Source organism: Chiloscyllium plagiosum, chromosome 14 (assembly GCF_004010195.1).
Source record: "Chiloscyllium plagiosum isolate BGI_BamShark_2017 chromosome 14, ASM401019v2, whole genome shotgun sequence".
In the NCBI taxonomy this organism is placed as follows: domain Eukaryota; kingdom Metazoa; phylum Chordata; class Chondrichthyes; order Orectolobiformes; family Hemiscylliidae; genus Chiloscyllium; species Chiloscyllium plagiosum.
The window spans coordinates 81,249,236-81,268,723 of record NC_057723.1 but is presented as its reverse complement, the minus strand read 5'-3'; the positions used below and the strand labels follow the sequence as shown (position 1 = coordinate 81,268,723).

Sequence of the window (19,488 nt, the reverse complement as noted above, 5' to 3'; positions counted from 1 at the left end):
GTCACCGCCATGCCTGAGCTAAGGAATCATGGAAAAGATCAATTCACAATGATAAATGCATCCCTGACTCTCTGAGTTTCTTATAGTGCTTGGGTGTCTTGAGACAAAATTCTACAAAATTTCTGCATTAAACAAATTAACTGGAACAAAGCTTCAACTCACAAAGAAGAAAAATAAAGTTTGCACTTTTGTAAAATTAATTAAACATTGAATAAGGATTAAGAATGACAACACCTGATTTATAGAGATAGGGTGCGTGCCTTTACTAGCTAAGACATAAAAACAACAGCAGAGAAGTTATGCTGGAACTGTATAAAACAACTGGTTAGGCCAAAACTGGAGCACCATGTGCAATTCCAGTCATTGCATTATAGAAGGAATGTGAATGCTCTAGAGAAGGTGCAGAGGAGATTTACCAAGATGCTGCCTCAGCTGGAGAATCTGAAGTATGAGGCAAGATTAGATAGATTTTCTTGAAGAATGGAGGTTGCGGAGACCTGACAGATGTATAATATAATGAGAGGAACAGGTAAGGCAGATAGGAAGACACTTTAGTACAGACATTAATATCTCTGGGGGCATAGATTTAATGTAAAAGGTAGAAGGCTAAGAGGAGAGTTGAATTAAAATTTGATCATTCAGGAGATGGTTGGAGTATGAAATCCACTGCATAAAAGCATGGTTGAATCAGAAATTCCTATAACATTTAAGCAGTAGTAAGATGTTCACTTGGCTTGCCATAGTGTCCAGAGGTTGAGGCCATGTGCTGGAAAGTGAGATTCCTGAAGTCAGATATTTGTTGATCGGGTGGATACAGTGCGCTGAATGGCCTCCTTCAGTGTTGTAAATGTCTGAGTATAATTCAATAAGACGGAATAAAGTGATGAAGCACACATTATATTGTGTTCATTCACTCCACACAGTATATGAAAATAAATAAGGATGGTATAAGTCCATTATGCAGTTAACAATAGGCATTTGCAATGTCTTTTGTATTAGACATCTGATTAAAAAAAAGTCATTCAACAAAGAGTCAAATACAGTACAAAAGTATCACATTTTAATCACTTTAGTTCTGCATTCAGTGGAACTAGGAGAGCTAAGATGGATACAATTGTTTCTCTCTGCACAGTGCTGCCAGACCTGTTGATTGTCTCCAGAACTTTGTTTTTATTTCAAGTCTCCAACATCCATGATAACTTTCTACTCGAAGAACATAATATATTTCAGTTGATCGTGTGGGTTGGGGCACAGGGGAAGTTATGACAAAGTTATCAGTAAAGTCAAGCTAGGGGTTAAAAATAATTGGACTTGGGAATATGGCCATCATTCAGCCCTCATTTTAAAATCATGTAGTAGCTCCACTGTGAGTAGTGGCAAACCTACTCAGGCAGTTTCCTTAATAAATGTGGACGTCGAAATTTATAACAGGAAATATAGACAGGAAGAGCACACAGATAAAATTTGTATTTTCTTAGTGAAAGTAAAACATTACCAGATGGTAGCAAGAACAATAGTGACACTGCCTCATTTGTGTTCTCAGTATAACGGGAAAGAATGTTTTATAGAATTTAAAAGAGCAATCAAGTATTATGCAACCTATGAAACTGAAAGTTTGGATCAGCCACATTAATACTGAGGTAAAATATCGTTTATTTTCCCTAGTCTGTGAAGGTGAGGGGGTAAAGAGAGAAACAGCCAGCGCTTCTGTTCCTGATTGCTATCAGTTGACATGTTCTGGAGCACGTCCCCCAAAATGACAGTGGCGCACAAGAAGTTAGTGCCAATTGCTTGTGCATTTTGTTTTCACTGTTCTTGATAAAATGATGTGTGTTGCAATAAATAGTTATGCTTTTGTTACTGAAGGAACTTGGTGTGAATTTCTTTTATCCTGAGTAGCAGATAATCTGTCTGGTTAACATTTTGGTGCTCACGTTTGTTTTGTGTACATTTATCAATTTTATGATAGTTTCTGGAATGGTTGGGGAAGATTATTAGACCACTGTTCCTAGTTATGATAAACTTTTGGAAACTTGGAGGTCCGAGCCTATTGAATTAAGATAATGTAAGAATGGATTTTAAGTCAGCGTAGTCATAAGGAAAGAAGGAAAAATACCAGGTTTCTCATACTAAAATAAGATAGCATCCTGGAGTTAGATGAATAATCCGTAAAGGATTCACAAGACCTGACAGAAGTTATATTGCTGTAATTGCCTATCACAGCCAAGAAGGCGAAGGTAATTGAAATACAGGTAGTTCTATAACACAATGGTAGCATTCTTGTGCAACACCCCATTACAGAAAAATTAGAAACAGTGCTTAAAGTGTTGGTGATATAATCATGTTAGAACCAACACACGTTTCAAAAGTTTGCATTTTAGAAATACTGTCCCCAATTTGTCAATCATGTTACATACAGTGAATTTGCGTTAACGAAATGTGCGTTATGGCAGAATGACCTGTATTGGCAAAGCATCTGGGATTGGTGGGAATACAGGAGGGTCTAGGTGAACAGTACAGTGAATGACTTGAGTTGGTGAGGATTCAATTACAGTGAAAGCAGCTTGAATACGAAAAAGAATTAAAGTAGTTTGAATTAAGCAGGCAACTGGAACATAAAACAAACTTCAGTTTGAACTTTGGAGAATAATCAAGACAGAGCATTTAGGAGGCTAGAACTAAAGATTCAGGCAAGAGAAAGCAAAAGCAAAAGGGGGAGAAAACGAGAGAAATTAGAATTTTGGCTTAATATGATATGCAGTTACAAACGAGATGCTAGGTGCTGAAGAAGGCTCTGATGATAAAAATCCTAGATGTAATCTAAAGTCCAGTAAAGAAATGTTTCCATTTGAATAGACCCTACTGAGCTTTGAAGAAAAGGATGTAGAAGTATTCTTAATTTTAAAAAAGATAGGAGAATGAAATAGTTTACCAAAAGAAATTTGGACATTGCTCATGTGAAGGTGACAGGTTGAGCACATAAAATCAACTGTCAGATGAGGATTCTAAGGAATAAGACGTTGTATAAATGACTATTCTGGGCAAGTATGATTTGGTTTCTAAAGCATAGAAAAAAATAATTTGAGGAAACAACTCAGTTTGAAAGAGTAAAGCAAAGTTGATTTTGATAGGTGGACACGGGCCGTAGGACTAAATACCACATGTGAACCCCTGAGATGAAACATTCTATTGGAAGAATTTGGAACTTCTTGTAATATCTTGATTGTAGGAAGAATAATTGGTTATGTCATGTGAACATGGTAAACCTGTTGAATTTCCCCAGCAATATCTGTTTTTGTTTCAGATCTTTAGCATCCGCAGTCATTTTATTTGTTTACTAGGATGTTAACTAGATCGGAGAATTTCAGTTATGAAGAGACACTGCACAGCTGGGATTGCTTTCCTTGGAGCAGAGGAGAGTGAGGGGGCACATAATGCAATGTATAAAATTATGAGTGGCATTGACAGGGTAGAGGGGAAGAAATATTTCCCCTTGGCAGAGGGAGCAAGGGCATAGATTTCAGGTAAGAAGTTTAAACGTGATGTAATGAGAAATATTTTCACCCAGAAGTTGGTAGGAATTTGGAACTCACTGCCTGTAAGTGTGGTAGAGGAGAAACCCTCATAACATTTAAGAAGTATGTAGGTTTATGAACTAAGTGATGGGAAAAGGAAGTAGAATAGTTAGGTGGCTGTTTTTGGCTGTGCAGACTATATGGGCTAAAGGACCTTTGTCTGTACTGTGAACCTCTATGAATCTATGACTGTGAAGCATGTGGAGAGGTAGACAGTTTACAAATCAAACATCCAATAATTTGACTAACTAATACTGAAATACTGGGACAGTTAGAAAACATATTTTCATACTTAGAGAAAAAACAATGGGAAGATCTCTTTGGTTACGTAAAACATAAACAGCATCCATGGAGATAGACATGGGCAGACTATATTAGTCAGACATGACATGGATATGAGCATATCAGTACTGATGATACAACAGCCTTATCGGTTAAGCCTACAAAAGCAAGCTCAGGTGGAAATGGAAATTCAAGTCATGCTAGAAATTGTGATTTTTTAAAAAAATCATTCAAAGGATGTGGGAGTTGCTAGATAAGCCAGCAAATATTGCCTTTCCCTCTTTGCTTTTGAGAAGCTTTTGGTGAATTGCTTTACTAAATGGCTGCAAACCATTTGGTGCTCATAGACCGACAATGCCATAGGGGAGGGAATTTCAGGATTTTGACCCAGCAACAGGTGATAAGTGGTTTGGAGAGGACCTTGCTGATGTTCCCATGTCTCTGCTGCCATTTTCCTTCCAGATGGTAGTGGTCCTGGGTTTGGAAGGTGTTGTCTAAGGAGCCTTGATGAATTTCTGCATCTTGTAGATGGTATACTGCTACTGAGTGTCAATGGTGGGGGAAGTGAATATTTTGGATGTGATGCAAGTCCTTGATAGTGTCAAGCTTCTTGAGTGTTTCGAGGGGAGCATTCCAATAACACTATTGACTTGTGCCTTGTAGATGACTGACAGGCTTTGATCAATCAGGAGGTGGGTTACTTGCTCCAAGATTCCTAACATCTGAGCTCCTTTTGTCACTATAGTACTTACATGGCTTGTGCGGTACAGTTTCTGGTCAATGATAACCCCCAGGTTGTTGATTGTAGAGGTTTAAGTGATTGCAAACATTGCTTGCAATTTTTCAATTCGGGATATTGTCCAGGTTTTGCAGCATTTCAGCATGGTCAGTTTCAATATCTGAGAAGGCGTGAATGCTGCTGAACAATGTGCAAAAATAAACAAACAGCCCCACTTGTGACATTATGATAGAGGGTAAGTCATTGATAAAGTAGCTGAAGATGGTTGGGCTGAGGACACTACCCTGACAAACTCCATAAGACCATAATACCAGAAGAAATAGGAACAGGGGTAGGGTGCTTAGCCTCTTGAGCCTACTCTGCCATTCAATACAATCATGGATGATCCAACTTTCCCAATAACTCTTCATTCCTCTTCAGATCAAGAATCTATCTCAGCTTTAAATATACACAAAGAGCTTTGCCTCTACAGCTCTCTGTGGCAAGGAATTCCAAAAATTCTCAACCCTTGAAAGAAGAAATTCTTCCTCATCACAGCCTTAAGTTTGAGTCCTTAATTCTGAGATTGCGTCCTCTGGTTCTATATTCTCCCATTAGGGGACACATCATCTGAGCTTTTATCTTGTCATGCATCTTAAGAATTCAAATGTTTCAATGAGATCACCTTTCATTCTCCTGACTTCCAATAAGTAGAGTTCCAACTTGTTTAAGCTTTGTTCATAAGGCAATCCCTCTCTACCAGGGATCATCTCCTGCAGAGGTGTCCTGGAACTGAGATGACCAGTTTCCAACAAACACTTTGTGCCAGGTATAACACCAACCAGCAGTGAACTTTTCCCTGATTCCCATTGACTCCAGTTTCTGTAAAGGTCTTCGATATCAGATTCAGTCAAATGTCACCTTGATGCCAAGGACACATATTTCACCTCTTCTGATAGAATGTAACCAAAGCAATTGGAGTTCACCAGTGGTATTGGTTCCTAAATTTGATTGGTCAACTAGATTCTGCATTGATTATAGCAAAGTAAAGCAGATTCATACCCAATGCCTCAGTTAGTAGATGTATTGATAGGATTGAGCACTTTTCAGGTAGAACAAACTTTCCAGGAGTTTGCGCTATATATATCAAGAAATAATCTGACAGTGGAACCACTATCCAAGGGAATATGCCCTATTTTAGCATCGGTTTTGCAGAGTGAACAAATGGCACAGGCTCTATTTGCGAGGTTGCGAATAAGACCAATCTTGTAGTGTGTGGAACTGTGGGAATCCCAAAGTGTTCGCCAGCCAGTGAAGGTAGCTTCGAAGGAGACAGTAATAAAGAACCCTCTGGTTGATTTCTCAACTGGAACTGAGAAAAGGGAGCTTATTCATCTGCAAGATGAAGTTGAGCATTGAATGGTGTCCATTAAAGACATATAAGGAACTTTTTGCCTGCAGATGTGGATTCAAATATGGCAAAGGTATCATCAACTTACCCAAAATATGCAAGGGGTCAGGTACGTGTATGGAATGAGCTGCCAGAGGAAGTGGTGGAGGCTGGTACAATTACAGCATTTAAGAGGCATTTGGATGGGTATATGAATTGGAAGGGCTTGAAGGGATATGAGCCAGGTGCTGGCAGGTGGGACTAGATTGGGTTGGGATATCTGGTCGGCATGGACGGGTTGGACCGAAGGGTCTGTTTCCACGCTGCACATCTCTATGACTCTATGACTTCTCATGGAATCTAACAAAGATATTTGCAAGAACTGAACTTTAGCAGGGATCCCTGGCAACCATTTGGGCATATGCCTTGGCATTGAAACTGAATTCGACTGCATGAGTGGCTAAGTTCATAAATTCAATGAATTCTAATTTCTGCAATGGTAGTGAGTTTAAATCACCATGTTATAATGCTGCAGTGCAGATATCTCTGCTTTCTTTGAGTGGTACATTGATGAATATGCATTTGGGAATAAGACACACAAAAGTAGTGTTCTTCACACTCTGTCTTATATATCAATGGCTCTGCACTATATGAACTGGCCAAATCATTGGGTGCATTGCTACAAGTAGCTTTGAGCCTGTTTTCCTTCATGTTTTTGCAAATCAATGGCAATGCAGAGTTCTTGTGGTCTATTCACCAATTGCTGGAGTCTTCCTCCTGCTACTGAATGGATGTTCAGCTCTGAGGAAAAGAGAATATTAGTTAAAACATCACGTCTAAAATGGCACCCTTGCTGTCAAATTAATGTCACTATTGATTGACGTCATGATTGATATGCACTGCTAACTTTCACAGGTTTTCACTGTCAGTGCCCTCATTAAAAGGCTTCCAATACATTTACCACAAAATTGGATATGCATGCAGTGGATACAATTTTTGATATCTATAGGCACTCATTGCACCTGTAAATAAGGTACTAATGGACCTAGCCCAAACCTACTTTAATTGTCATGCTCAAGGTTACTATGGGAACGTTTGAAATTGAAACTAAATTAAAAAGAACCGGATAGCATAGTAGCAATCATTTCAGCTGGAGGAAAACATGTTAACCTACGCTAAAATATGACCAAGGTCAGAAGCTTACAGTCTTTTTGCCTACATGTCAGCTCCATTGAGTCTCTCCGCAAGGCCTAGCAGACTATCTCACTGTATCTTCCTAAATTCACCTCATTAGCTCCTTACCCCATCCCTCTTCCCCAAGTCTAGCCCCATTCTGCTGTTCAACACGCACAGAATGGCTCAACACTACCAGGATAGCCAATATGATTGGAGCCAGTGCAATACTGATATGACCATTTTGCACATGGACAAGTACCATCAACTGTTCTGCATGGTTCCTGCCATTTCCCATGGACATTGAAGATCCGGGAGAGCTGGTGCCCTGCTGTGCAGGGACTGGCAGTCGAGGCCATATAGCAGACCATGACAGCCTAGACCACATTTGTCACCTGCATTAGTGCAAGTCTCAGCCATCTGGAGAAATGGCCAGCACTGGAGGAAGGTCAATGACCTTCACCACTCAGACAGTGTAAATACCATCATCTTCCCTCTGATATCTCACATTTGCTTTCTCTCTGCCATTGTATCCACCTCCCACTCAGTCTAATGCTCTACCACTCTCACTACCTGCAACATCTTCACACACTATCACCCACTCCAAACCCCAACACTACTAGCCCTGCATGACCACCGTGCTGCCACTCACTTGCACCCCCCTTCCCAATTTCATCTCCCTTATTACCTGCCTCTCTCTCTCATTCCAGGAGGTACCTGAGATTTGGCTGTTTGACCATTATTTGGAGGGAATCCTGAAATGGCTGACTAAGTGTGTCCAATTGTCTGGACTGATATTGGAGTCTGCCCTCGTTGTACTGTGCCAGGACCCCCAACCTGCCAAGCGAAGGCTATCTTGCTTGATGTAACTGAAGTTTGGTGAGTACCTTGACAAATTTCCTGTCTCTGTGTTAAATGGTACAGCAATACTGCAGATCCAGCATCTACAGTCATTGTTTTTACCTCGCAGTACTGTGAGTCTGACGTCTCAGCCTGAAAGGCAAGGCAGTGATCCTGCGAGAATCCAGGTACACTTAAAATGAGTAAGCACAAAGAGCAAGTGAATAGGCAGGAGATGCAGCCTGATCCAGTCCATAAGCCAGGTGCATGTCGCTGAGTACAATGTGTCCTTACCACAGAATACATTGTTGCCATTGCACCCCAAGGTGCAGCATTGAAGTGCAATATATACTGTAAGATGTGTCTTGTAGGCTAGTTTATGTCAGATGCCGTTGTCCATAAATATGAGGTGAATGTGACCAATGCATATGATACTCTGATCCAGATGAAGCTGCAGTGCTCTGAAAGCTTGTGATTTCAAATAAACCTGTCGGACTATAACCTGGTGTGTGTGTGTGACTTCTAATATTATCCACTCCAGTGCAGTGCCGGCACCTCCACATTATGATACCCTGAAATGTCGGTGCCTGGTACACAATATGGTTCTTTGAAGTGGAGAGCTGAAGTGACCAAGTACTCACTTTGAATTCCACACTGAGAATTCTCAATCTCTAGATTGCTTGTTGGGGTGTTTGAATAGGAAGCTACATAGTAATAAGGCAAGATGTGCAAATTGATAAGATCATTAAAAAGCAATGTACCCCCTGAATAGGCAGCTCACTGCTGCTACAATACCTCAAAATTAGTTAGAAAGGTGCAGTGAGATGTTCCTGACAATGAGATAGACCTCTACGGACTTGGTGCAGGATCCAGCCGGATTTCTCACCAGACCCTACATCATTCAGGCCTCTATTACATTCTGTCTCTAAGCCGTTTTCACGCTTTTGGTGATCGTCCAGTAGCCCATTCATCCTTTTTATGTTATACTGACTCACATTTCCTCAGAATTCCATTGGCACCACATGATCAAGATCTATATCCTTGGGGGATAATCTACGCAAACAGGAGCGTAAAGCTCTGCAAAATGAAATTAGTTCATCTGAAAGGCAACGGTATTATTTAACAATCTGACGTGTCTTTTGCTCAATGCTGAACTAACCACTGTGCATTCAAAAGGTCACTGGAAGACTTCCATCACAAATGAATTGGGGTGTTTGAGGCCGTGTTGAGTCTACATAAAACCCGAAAGAACTGCGGATGCTATAAATCTGAAACAAACTCGGGGATTGCTGGAAAAGCTCAGCAAGTCTGGCAGCATCTGTGCAGAGAAATCAGAGTTAACGTTACGGAAACGTTAACTCTGACTTTTCACAGATGCTGCCAGACCTGATGAACATTTCCAGCAATTTCTGTGTTTGTTTTTGTGTTAAATTTAGATTCTGTAGTACAGTAGTTTAAAATTAAAATAACATAAGCAAAAATATGATAAAAGTAATTGATAAAAGCAAGATGTTCCTTGCCTATACCTCTGACGTTTTGCCATTTAGAAATTAAAATTAGAGTTAGGTCCTCAAGGGGATATAGTGAATAAAAGCAGCAATCTCCTGGACAGTTCTAAGAGCATGCTTGCCCTGTCGCCATGGAATAATTTCCAATAATTTCTCCCTTTGAATGCAATCTTTTAAAAAAAAGCACGTATTGCGTCAGGCAAGCACTACTATTCCGTGACCTTCCCCACCTCAATTGCATTGATATTGATTGACTCGTCATCCGGGAAGGTTAATCGATGACATGTCCGGGTGTCATGTTCACCTGTAATGATTCCTGCATGTATCACAGGATGTCGGGCTTTTTTTTGGATAAAGCCGGGTTTGAGAAGTCCTGCTCCATCGTGTGGAGTCACCCTGCAGCCGGAAGTAGGCGGGGATCCGACTTGAGACAACTTGGGGGTTAAGAGCAGAGCAAGAGGAGGCGGAGATCGCTGTACATCAGCTCCCGGCAAACAGCAGCGTTCAACCCGGCTCTGAAATCCAACAATGCTCTTCAATCTGCTCAAAGTGGCGGTGCTCCTTCTGAGTGTGGATTGCGAAGCGGCTGCCCGGAATTCAGGTACAGTCCAGTAAATGCTATGAGGAAGATCCGAGAGCCGCGGCTAATCAGTGTGTGAAAGAGTTCACAGGGCTGTACAGTAAATCCTTCACTGAAAGTTTGGACCGGATCGCTGGTTTAAGTGTGAACTCCCCTTGGCAGGAGTGATGGATGTGCAAAGAGAGCACATCTGCTAGCATCCTGGAAGCTTAAAATGAAAAATAATGCTTGCGTACCCGGCAAATCTGGAGAAAAATGGATCCATAAACTCGATTAACTCTAGTACTGTATCTCTACGGACGTTGTCTGATCTGCTGAGTATTTTCCCAGTATTTTCTGTTTATATTAAAGGTTTGAACAACTGATTTCCGCCGATTTGAAAGCATAACAGGCAGGGATAGAACGGCAAAAAGTTGCAAGTTGGCATTGGGTTCTGATGGAAGACAGGAATGGTACCACGGTAGCTGATTAACGGACTAGGACCAGTGCAATACTTTATACTTCATTATTAGTATAGCTGTATGGTTTCGATGTTTAACCTCACTCTCCCCACATGATACTTAATAACAAGCGCATAACGAAAAGAAAATTTAATACATAAATTTATCTTGCATTTGTCACCACGTTGGCATATGAAGTGCTTTGATGGGCAGTGTTCCTCTCGGCAACAAACTCAAGCAATCATTTTCAGTCGTGTGTTCCAGAAAGAACTGAACACGCTGCTGTTGGCTCCATTAGTGTTTGGCACTGTTTCATTTTGTCAATGTTCTCTTGATTAAACTGTAATTTATTTAAACCTTTTGTACTTTGTACAAGTGTGAATATTTATGTTTTCTATATTTTTGCAAGCTGCACATTTTATCAACTTCATTATTGATTTTCTTTCAAGGAAGCATCTAAAATGTTTTGAATTGTGAGGTTGGGATAGAGTATGGTTACCACTGAGGAAGGCTGACAAGTATAAAATGGTAAAAACAATGACTGCAGATGCTGGAAACCAGGTTTTGGATTAGTGGTGCTGGAAGAGCACAGCAATTCAGGCAGCATCAGAGGAGCAGTAAAATCGACGTTTCGGGCTAAAGCCCTTCATCAGGAATAAAGGCAGAGAGCCTGAAGCGTGGAGAGATAAGGTAGAGGAGGGGGGGGGTGGGGAGAAAGTAGCATAGAGTACAGTAGGTGAGTGGGGAGAGGATGAAGGTGATAGGTCGGGGGCAGGGAAACGGTGGAGTGGATAGGTGGAAAAGAAGATAGGCAGGTAGGACAAGTCATGGGAACAGTGCTGAGCTGGAAGTTTGGAGCTAGGGTGAGGTGGGGGAAGGGGAAATGAGGAAACTGGTGAAGTCCACATTGATGCCCTGGGGTTCAAGTGTTCCGAGGCCGAAGATGAGGCATTGTTCCTCTAGGCGTCTGGTGGTGAGGGAGCGGCGGTGAAGGAGGCCCAGGACCTCCATGTCCTCGACAGAGTGGGAGGGGGAGCTGAAATGTTGGGCCATGGGGCGGAGGGGCTGATTGGTGCAGGTGTCCCGGAGATGTTTCCTAAAGCGCTCTGCTAGGAGGCGTCCAGTCTCCCCAATGTACAGGAGACCGCATCGGGAGCAACGGTTACAAGAAATGATATTAGTGGATGTGCAGGTAAAACTTTGATGGATGTGGAAGGCTCCTTTAGGGCCTTGGATGGAGGTGAGGGAGGTGAGGGTGGAGGTGCGGGATGTGGACGAGATGCGTTGGAGGGCATCTTTAACCACGTGGGAAGGGAAATTGCGGTCTCTAAAGAAGGAGACCATCTGATATGTTCGGTGGGGGAACTGGTCCTCCTGGGAGCAGATACGGCAGAGGCAGAGGAGTTGGGAATATGGGATGGCATTTTTGCAAGAGGTAGGGTGGGAAGAGGTGTAATCCAGGTAGCTGTGGGAGTCGGTGGGTTTGTAAAAAATGTCACTGTCAAGTCGGTCGTCATTGATGGAAATGGAGAGGTCCAGGAATGGGCGGGAGGTGTCAGAGATGGTCCAGGTAAATTTAAGGTCAGGGTGGAATGTGTTGGTGAAGTTGATGAATTGCTCAACCTCCTCGTGGGAGCATGAGGTGGCGCCAATGCAGTCATCAATGTAGTGGAGGAAGAGGTGGAGAGTGGTGCCGGTGTAATTACGGAAAGTCGATTGTTCGATGTAGCCAACAAAGAGACAGGCATAGCTGGGGCCCATACGTGTGCCCATGGCTACCCTTTTGGTAAATTGTTAAGGGTGAGGACCAGTTCAGCCAAACGAATGAGAGTGTCGGTGGAAGGGTACTGTAGCAAATGTGCAGAATGTATTATAGGTCAGTGTGGAACAGTGCACTTTGTTAAGAGCAGTGAGAGGACCACTCTTAGAAACTAAAGGATGAATGTGTTAAAGGAACAACATGATCTAGAGGGATAAATTCACAAATTATTTAAATTGAAAGAATGCTACTGAATAATAAAATAAGGTTCTTTTCTAAAGAAACAAGAATTCAAAAGTGGTAAAGTATATGTTAAACTTGTATAGAACCTTGGCTAGATGACACTTAGTTATGGTCTCTACATTGCTGGAAGGATGTTTAGGCACTGGTGAAAGTCCAAAAATAAAGGACATCAGAACAGAATGATTATAAAAATAAGGAAAGACTGGATAAGCTGAGTCTTTGTTTTCTATATTGAAAAGTGGTCTTCAAAATTGTAAAGCAGTTCAACATGGAGAAGATCTTTCCTGTTGTGGAGAAGTCCAAACTAACATCCATTAGTATAAGATAACTATCAATAAATCAAAAAAAAATTGGGTAGAATTTTCTTCACTCAGAGAGTGGCTACACTGTAGAACATTCTACAACATGGGGCAGTTGAGGTAACTATTAAAGGGAAGCTAGATCAATAGATCAGAAAGAAAAAGAATTAAAAGATTTGTTCATAGGTTGAGATGATGTAGTGTCTGAAGAAGTTCACGTGGAATTAAAAAACGGTCTATTTCTGTAAATACAATGTGACATCATGTGTGTGCAGTAGCAATGAGACAAACATAATTTGTTTCCTTGTTCTTTCGGTGAAATATTAAATTGTTGATCCCAGGGACATAGAGGTTGTGATGGAATTTGTGCAATAGTTGTAACTTTCACAGAAGTGTTTCTTGATATCTAAGAATGTATGAGGGCTGATGTAATAATTTGGGTCACAGATTATATTTAATTTGAAGAGCAAAATCAATATGCTGTCGCAGAAATAGTGTTACTGAGCTCTGCAGAATTAGCAAAGAATCAATGTCGAGGAAAGTTACACAGAATTATTGAGGAAATTCATGGAGTGAGGAAATACAGGTAAAGACTGGACATTCCCTTATATTTCAGAATAATAAATCTTTCAGTTTTATATTTTTCAGCATTATGTATTATTCAATTTAAAAGTATATTGACATGGAAGAGTTTAATATGTTGGAAGATCCAAATCATTTTATTTTTGGCTGCCATTCCAGTATTGTGTCAACAAGGATCAGAATTGAATGCCGCGATGTTATGAGTTATCACTTTGTAAGACAAACATGCAAGAGCAGGTAGAATACATTGTTATTTGCATAGGAGTTTAAACATTTTCATAGTTATTTTCCAAATGAAGCAGTGGAAAATACGTGTTACATTAAATATTACTAACTGTCCTACATTTTGGAGGGCAACAGCAATGTCGTACTGAGTGGAAAAAGTAAGAGGGCAGTTAATAAGTTGTATTCTTCTACTTTTTCTAACTATAAATTATACATGTCATCTGTTATGATCAACATCCAATATACATATACATTTAGGAAATGCTAGCTGTGCAAAATACAGGATTCACTCTAATCAGTAAAGTCTGTCCACTTCAGGTGATCCACAGAAGCAGAATTAATGTGCCAATTTGTATCAGACAGGTTACCCTAGATGCTGCCTGACCTGCTGTGCTGTTCCAGCAATAAAGTTTCAGATCAGACAGGTTACGTCTAGACTATAAAATCCTAAGATGTCTTGACAGGTGAATGTAAAGAAATTGTTTACTCTTGTGGGAGAATCTAGAATTAGGAGTGTGTTTAACAGTAGGGTGTCATCTATCTAAGATAGAAGTAAGCAAAATTTTATTTTTTCTCAGAGATTTGTGTGTCTTTGGAACTCTCTTTCCTAAAAGGGAGTAAAAGCAATCTTTGAATATCTGGAAGGCAAATGTAGATAGAGTCTTGATAAGCAAGTGGATTGGAAGGTTATCTTGGGTAGGTAGGAATGTGGAGTAATTAGATCAGCCACGGTCTATTTGAATGGTGGTGCATGCTGAAGGAACTGAGTGGTCTACTCCTGCCCCTGATATTTGTACCTTTTTTAATTAAGTGCTTAACAACAGCAAATTACTTCATTACTTCTCTAGGTGGTTTGAGATATCATAAGATAGTGAAAGAATGCATGCTTTTGCTGTGATCCTTAGTTAGATTTTGTACATTGAAGCTGATCCAGATAGAATCCAGCACAAGAGATCTTAAATTAATGTACCTTTATGATATTGCTACACATGGTGAACATATTTCAGAGCACAAATAGGTTTTGGATATTCACTGAAATACAAAAACACTGCCTGAGATGATGATGAGGATTTCTGAACACCATTGTCATAATGCATTAGAACATTTTTGAAGTTAGACAATGACCTCATTCCTGCAATGAAATTAAAGTGTGGTGGGATCTCACTCAGCAATTAGAAAACGAATGAGAATTGGTGGTCACATTGAACAAGCCAGTTCTGCATTTGTGACTCTACTGTCAAATGAAAATATGTAAACTTGAAATCAGTTTTCCCAAAATGATTTTCTTTTTTCCCCTGAAATGTAAATGTGTACGGATTAGTGTCCACCTTTTAGAGCAAGCAATTTTTAAACTAGCGTCAGGCTACCAACACATAAACAACTTTAAAGACTATGTAAGCTGTAGAAAATTACAGTGAATACTTTTTTTTAGTTTTGTGAGTTATTGGCTTGCCCAGGCCTGTATGCTATTCAGAAAAGCTACATTAGGAGAACTTGATTTAAAAGTGTTGATCTGAGAAGCATACAGGTGGTGGGAAAACATGACTCTCGACTTTTATTAAAATGCAAGGAATTTCTAAACATTTTATGGCTCCCAACTATATTTGATATCATTGTAGTTTATTGAATGAATGTCGTAAATATTAATTTGAGGCAGCTGAACTACCAGACAACATGAGAAGGAAGGAGTACTGCTGGATATCTGCCCCCTAATTCACTCTTTCCATGCCTTCTACTACCCTCCCTAAATGGAACTTGGCCATTTTTTGAACAGCCCACTACATTGTTATGGGCCAGATCAGGCCCCTCAAAATGTTTTAAGAAGGTAGCCCAGATCCTAACTCTTTCTTATTTTAAAGGCAAATGTTAAGTACTGTGTTCCAGATACAAATTGACTGGTCAAATTCCTTGACATTAAACAAAACACACAGTTTATTTAAACACAGTAGTTAAAATACAACCAAAGAAAGATGAATTTAGAATGACTTAACTGTATTGGAAAACTTAACAGAACAATAGATACAGTGACTATTACTAATGAACTGTTCCAATATAGTAACTTCCCATGAACACACCCCTTGGCACAAAGCTAAATTCAGACACAGATTATCACATGCAATCCTCCAATCCAGGAGGGAAAAAAAATCAAGAGAAAACTCAGGGAAAGTAGCAGCCATTTACTGAAGCTTCCAACTCTTTTGAGATCCCAACAGCTTCTGATGCTACTGAAAAACCAAAACCCAGAAATCCTGATCTGTGAGAGCTGGCTACTCCCATTAAGGCTACGCCAAAGGCCTCCCAAGCTGTTTTCTCCAGTGCGTTTGGTAGACTGCTTGGTACCTTTGCCTTATAACCTCTCTTAAAATTAACAGGGAAAGTAACCTCTTAAAGCAACAACATTGTCACAGCAATTAACTTGTTGCCAGAAGTAGGGTTAAGGAAATTACTTGAATTCTCTGCCTTCCTGTAGCATACTACCTTTGCTATGTAAATAAGGAGGGCTAGTGGTTATTGCATCCTCTCAGTTTATCATGAGGACAGCCACAGATCAATCAGAGCTGGAAATGTGTTGCTGGAAAAGCGCAGCAGGTCAGGCAGCATCCAGGGAACAGGAGAATCGACGTTTCGGGCATAAGCCCTTCTTCAGGAATCCTGAAGAAGGGCTTATGCCCGAAACATCGATTCTCCTGTTCCCTGGATGCTGCCTGACCTGCTGCGCTTTTCCAGCAACACATTTCCAGCTCTGATCTCCAGCATCTGCAGACCTCACTTTCTCCTCACAGATCAATCAGAACCTAACATTGCAGGGGGAAAATAGTTCTCCCATAACAGAAGCTCCATTTAAGAGATCTGTCCATGTGTAGTTGCATGATAATCTTAATAAGCCCTGGCACGCAACAAATGGGCCTTGAACAGCAAAGAGAAATTAGAAGGAACATTAATGGTGGTACTTCCTCAATAGCAGCATGAAGACCCTGAATGAGGGAGCACACCTGGTTAGCGTTTCCTCTTTTTTTTTGCCTTTCTAACATCAGGAGGTACACAAAAATTCTTGCAAGTCTTATGAAGGATTCCTATCCATTTTCGAGTTTAACTATTCAAATTTAGGATATTGCAAAGAGTACCCTGATGTAGCCGTCTCTGAGGAGTTACGTATTCACTAGGAACCCACTGCATAACTGTATTAAAAACCAAGAAATTTAGTCAGACTAATGGCAGAGTAAAAATGGTGAAAGGCAGACCTTTTTTTTCTTAATATTTCTACTGCAGTATATCTGACTTGCAAAATACCAACTAATGAAGAAATCAACGAATATTGTAGCATCTTTGCGATATTTTTGTACTGTAATTGTAGTAAGTACATTTAATATATCAAGCAGTGGGACTTTTAGAATGAAAAATATTTGTCTCAATCCTTATGCTGTAATCCTAAGCAGTTTTATAGCAGCTCTGAAGGGATCTTTGCTGGTTTCAGGACCATCTATAATTTAAGTGAGATAAGCTTTTTTAGTCGGAATTGCTCACAGACTAATGCTTCATAGTTCAGCAAGCTCTCTGAGATCTTGTTCTCAAATGTTTTAGTTTCATTTTTCACATTACTTGACTGTCTCTTTGATAACTACTGTTGCTGCTTTGGAAAGCTTTCATTGCTAAGAAGGGACTAAACATTTATCAAAGGAAACCTTTAAAATAAGCATCAAAACATCTTGAAAGAGGGATAGTGATGAGTATTTTTTTTAAACCCAACAACTTGCTTTGTTCTGGAATGCCACTATTTGGAAGAGTTCTTTGATCTCAGAATCCTAATACCTTGTAACAAATGTACGAATGTAAGACATTCTCTTGGAAGGAAAGGCCACATCATTTCATTTTCAAATTGTAAAAAGAACTTTGCAAGTGTTTACCTTATTATGTTTACCTTGTTTATTTATGTCATATTATTTTGCAATATTGGAATAGATTTGACATTGTTCAAAATTGGAGCCTAAAATTTTAAAAAAAATCAGTTTTACACATATAGTGGTATCAACAAGCGATCAAGCATGCTCAAAACCTTTCACTGCTTGATTAGATTTTTGCATTCCAGTACTAAAAATACTTATCTTGCCATTTCCTGATGAAGGGCTCCAGCCCGAAACGTCGCTTTTCCTGCTCCTCGGATGCTGCCTGAACTGCTGTGCTTTTCCAGCAACACACTCTCAACTCTGATTTCCAGCATCTGCAGACCTCATGTCATATGTTGAACTTAAAGCACATACTATTCTAGTTGATTCAGCAGATTAAGAATTAAGTTTATCTAGTGAATTTGGTAACATTCTGGAAAAAGGAGATCATAAATAGACCATTTTGAAGTCAGCAGGTGTCTCAACAATAGAGTAAGTGGAAACAAATTACAACCATATTAGCAGGCATTTGTCACCAGAATTGTATGCGATCAGAATAGGTCTAATTTATAAAATTCATAATGGAAAAATGGTGCACTCTCAATATTTAGAGGTTTGTTTCACAATTTAAAACTCTGAAATTGGGCAGAAAAGAAGGAAAATTGACTCCTAATCATGGTGAAAATTGCCTATATAACTTCCACTTGCAATCAATATTTATTGTGCTAAAGACCATACTAACTGATACTTTTTCTTCTGCAGAAAATAAGCGTAAGGAGTTGACATATGGCCATGAAATATGTACATACAAAGCCGACGGTGGGGATTGCAAAGCTATAAACAAAAGATACTATTTCAACATATTCACACAGAAATGTGAAGCATTTATCTACGGTGGATGTGGTGGAAATGAAAACAACTTTGAAACGATGAAAGAATGTCTGGCCAAATGTAAAGGAAAGGGTAAGCTAATTAACCTCACTGTGATTGTTCAAATATAACATATCTTTTGAATCTGGAAGTATCAAAGAAATTGGGCTGATTTGAGAGACTAATTAAACAAGTAGGGGAATGGGTCATGGGCAGGTTTCTCTTCGGAGGGTCGGTGTGCACTTGTTGGGCTGAAGGGCCTGTTTCCACACTGTAGGGAATCTATCTATCTAAAAGATGCCAGTGATTTGTTATTCTCACCTGTAAACTTTCTTGGGGTTTTATACTGAAGGTTCTTGTCAGGCAACCATCTAAGAAGGACATCTGGGACTTACATGAATGTGAAAACAACCATGTATCTCAGTCTGAAAAATATTAATGAACTGCAAAGTCTGGCTAAGAAGTTAAAGTTTGAAATGAATACAGAAAACAAAATAACTTGAAAGAAAGATTGAGGTTGAATGGGTGAGTGAATCGATACAGAAAGAAAAGATTTTTAAAAATTAACATATGGTGCTTGTTTGCTTGTATGGGAGTTGGTCTGAGTGACCTAGGAATCCCCAGGCTGGGTGGAAAACCTATTTGGGGTCCCTGACATTGCATGTAAAGATTTTAAAGATGGCAGGGTGATCAATCAATCATTCATTCCCTCAATCCTTCACTTTCTGTGCACCATCCATGCCAACCTATGTCCATCTACTCCTCTTCAAGATGACTGATACACTGTTGTGCGTTGGTGTGGTAAGAGTGAACATAGAACATAGGACATAGAAGAATACAGTGCAGTACAGCCCCTTTGACCCTCGATGTTGCGCCGATCCAAGCCCACCTAACCTACACTAGCCCACTATCCTCCATATGCCTATCCAATGCCCGCTTAAATGCCCATAAAGAGGGAGAGTCCACCACTGCTACTGGCAGGGCATTCCATGAACTCACGACTCGCTGAGTAAAGAACCTACCCCTAACATCTGTCCTATACCTACCACACCTTAATTTAAAGCTATGCCCCCTCGTAATAGCTGACTCCATACGTGGAAAAAGGTTCTCACGGTCAACC

General features: G+C 40.1%; 1 protein-coding gene across 2 annotated transcripts in view; it reads left to right on the top strand.

Annotated features, from left to right (window-relative positions):
• The first annotated feature begins 1,179 nt into the window (after positions 1-1,179).
• LOC122556847 (tissue factor pathway inhibitor-like) overlaps positions 1,180-19,488 on the top strand; it is a 56,252-nt gene continuing 37,943 nt past the window's right edge. The window contains exons 1-4 of one of the 2 annotated variants that reach the window (XR_006313674.1): positions 1,180-1,640; positions 7,849-8,017; positions 9,818-10,087; positions 18,261-18,461. Coding sequence is in view for 1 of the 2 variants with exons in the window: in XM_043704092.1 (XP_043560027.1) it covers positions 10,015-10,087; positions 18,261-18,461 (274 nt within the window). In the remaining variant the exon portion in view is untranslated. The remainder of the gene's footprint in view (positions 1,641-7,848; positions 8,018-9,817; positions 10,088-18,260; positions 18,462-19,488) is intronic. The other variant, XM_043704092.1, reaches the window with a different exon arrangement.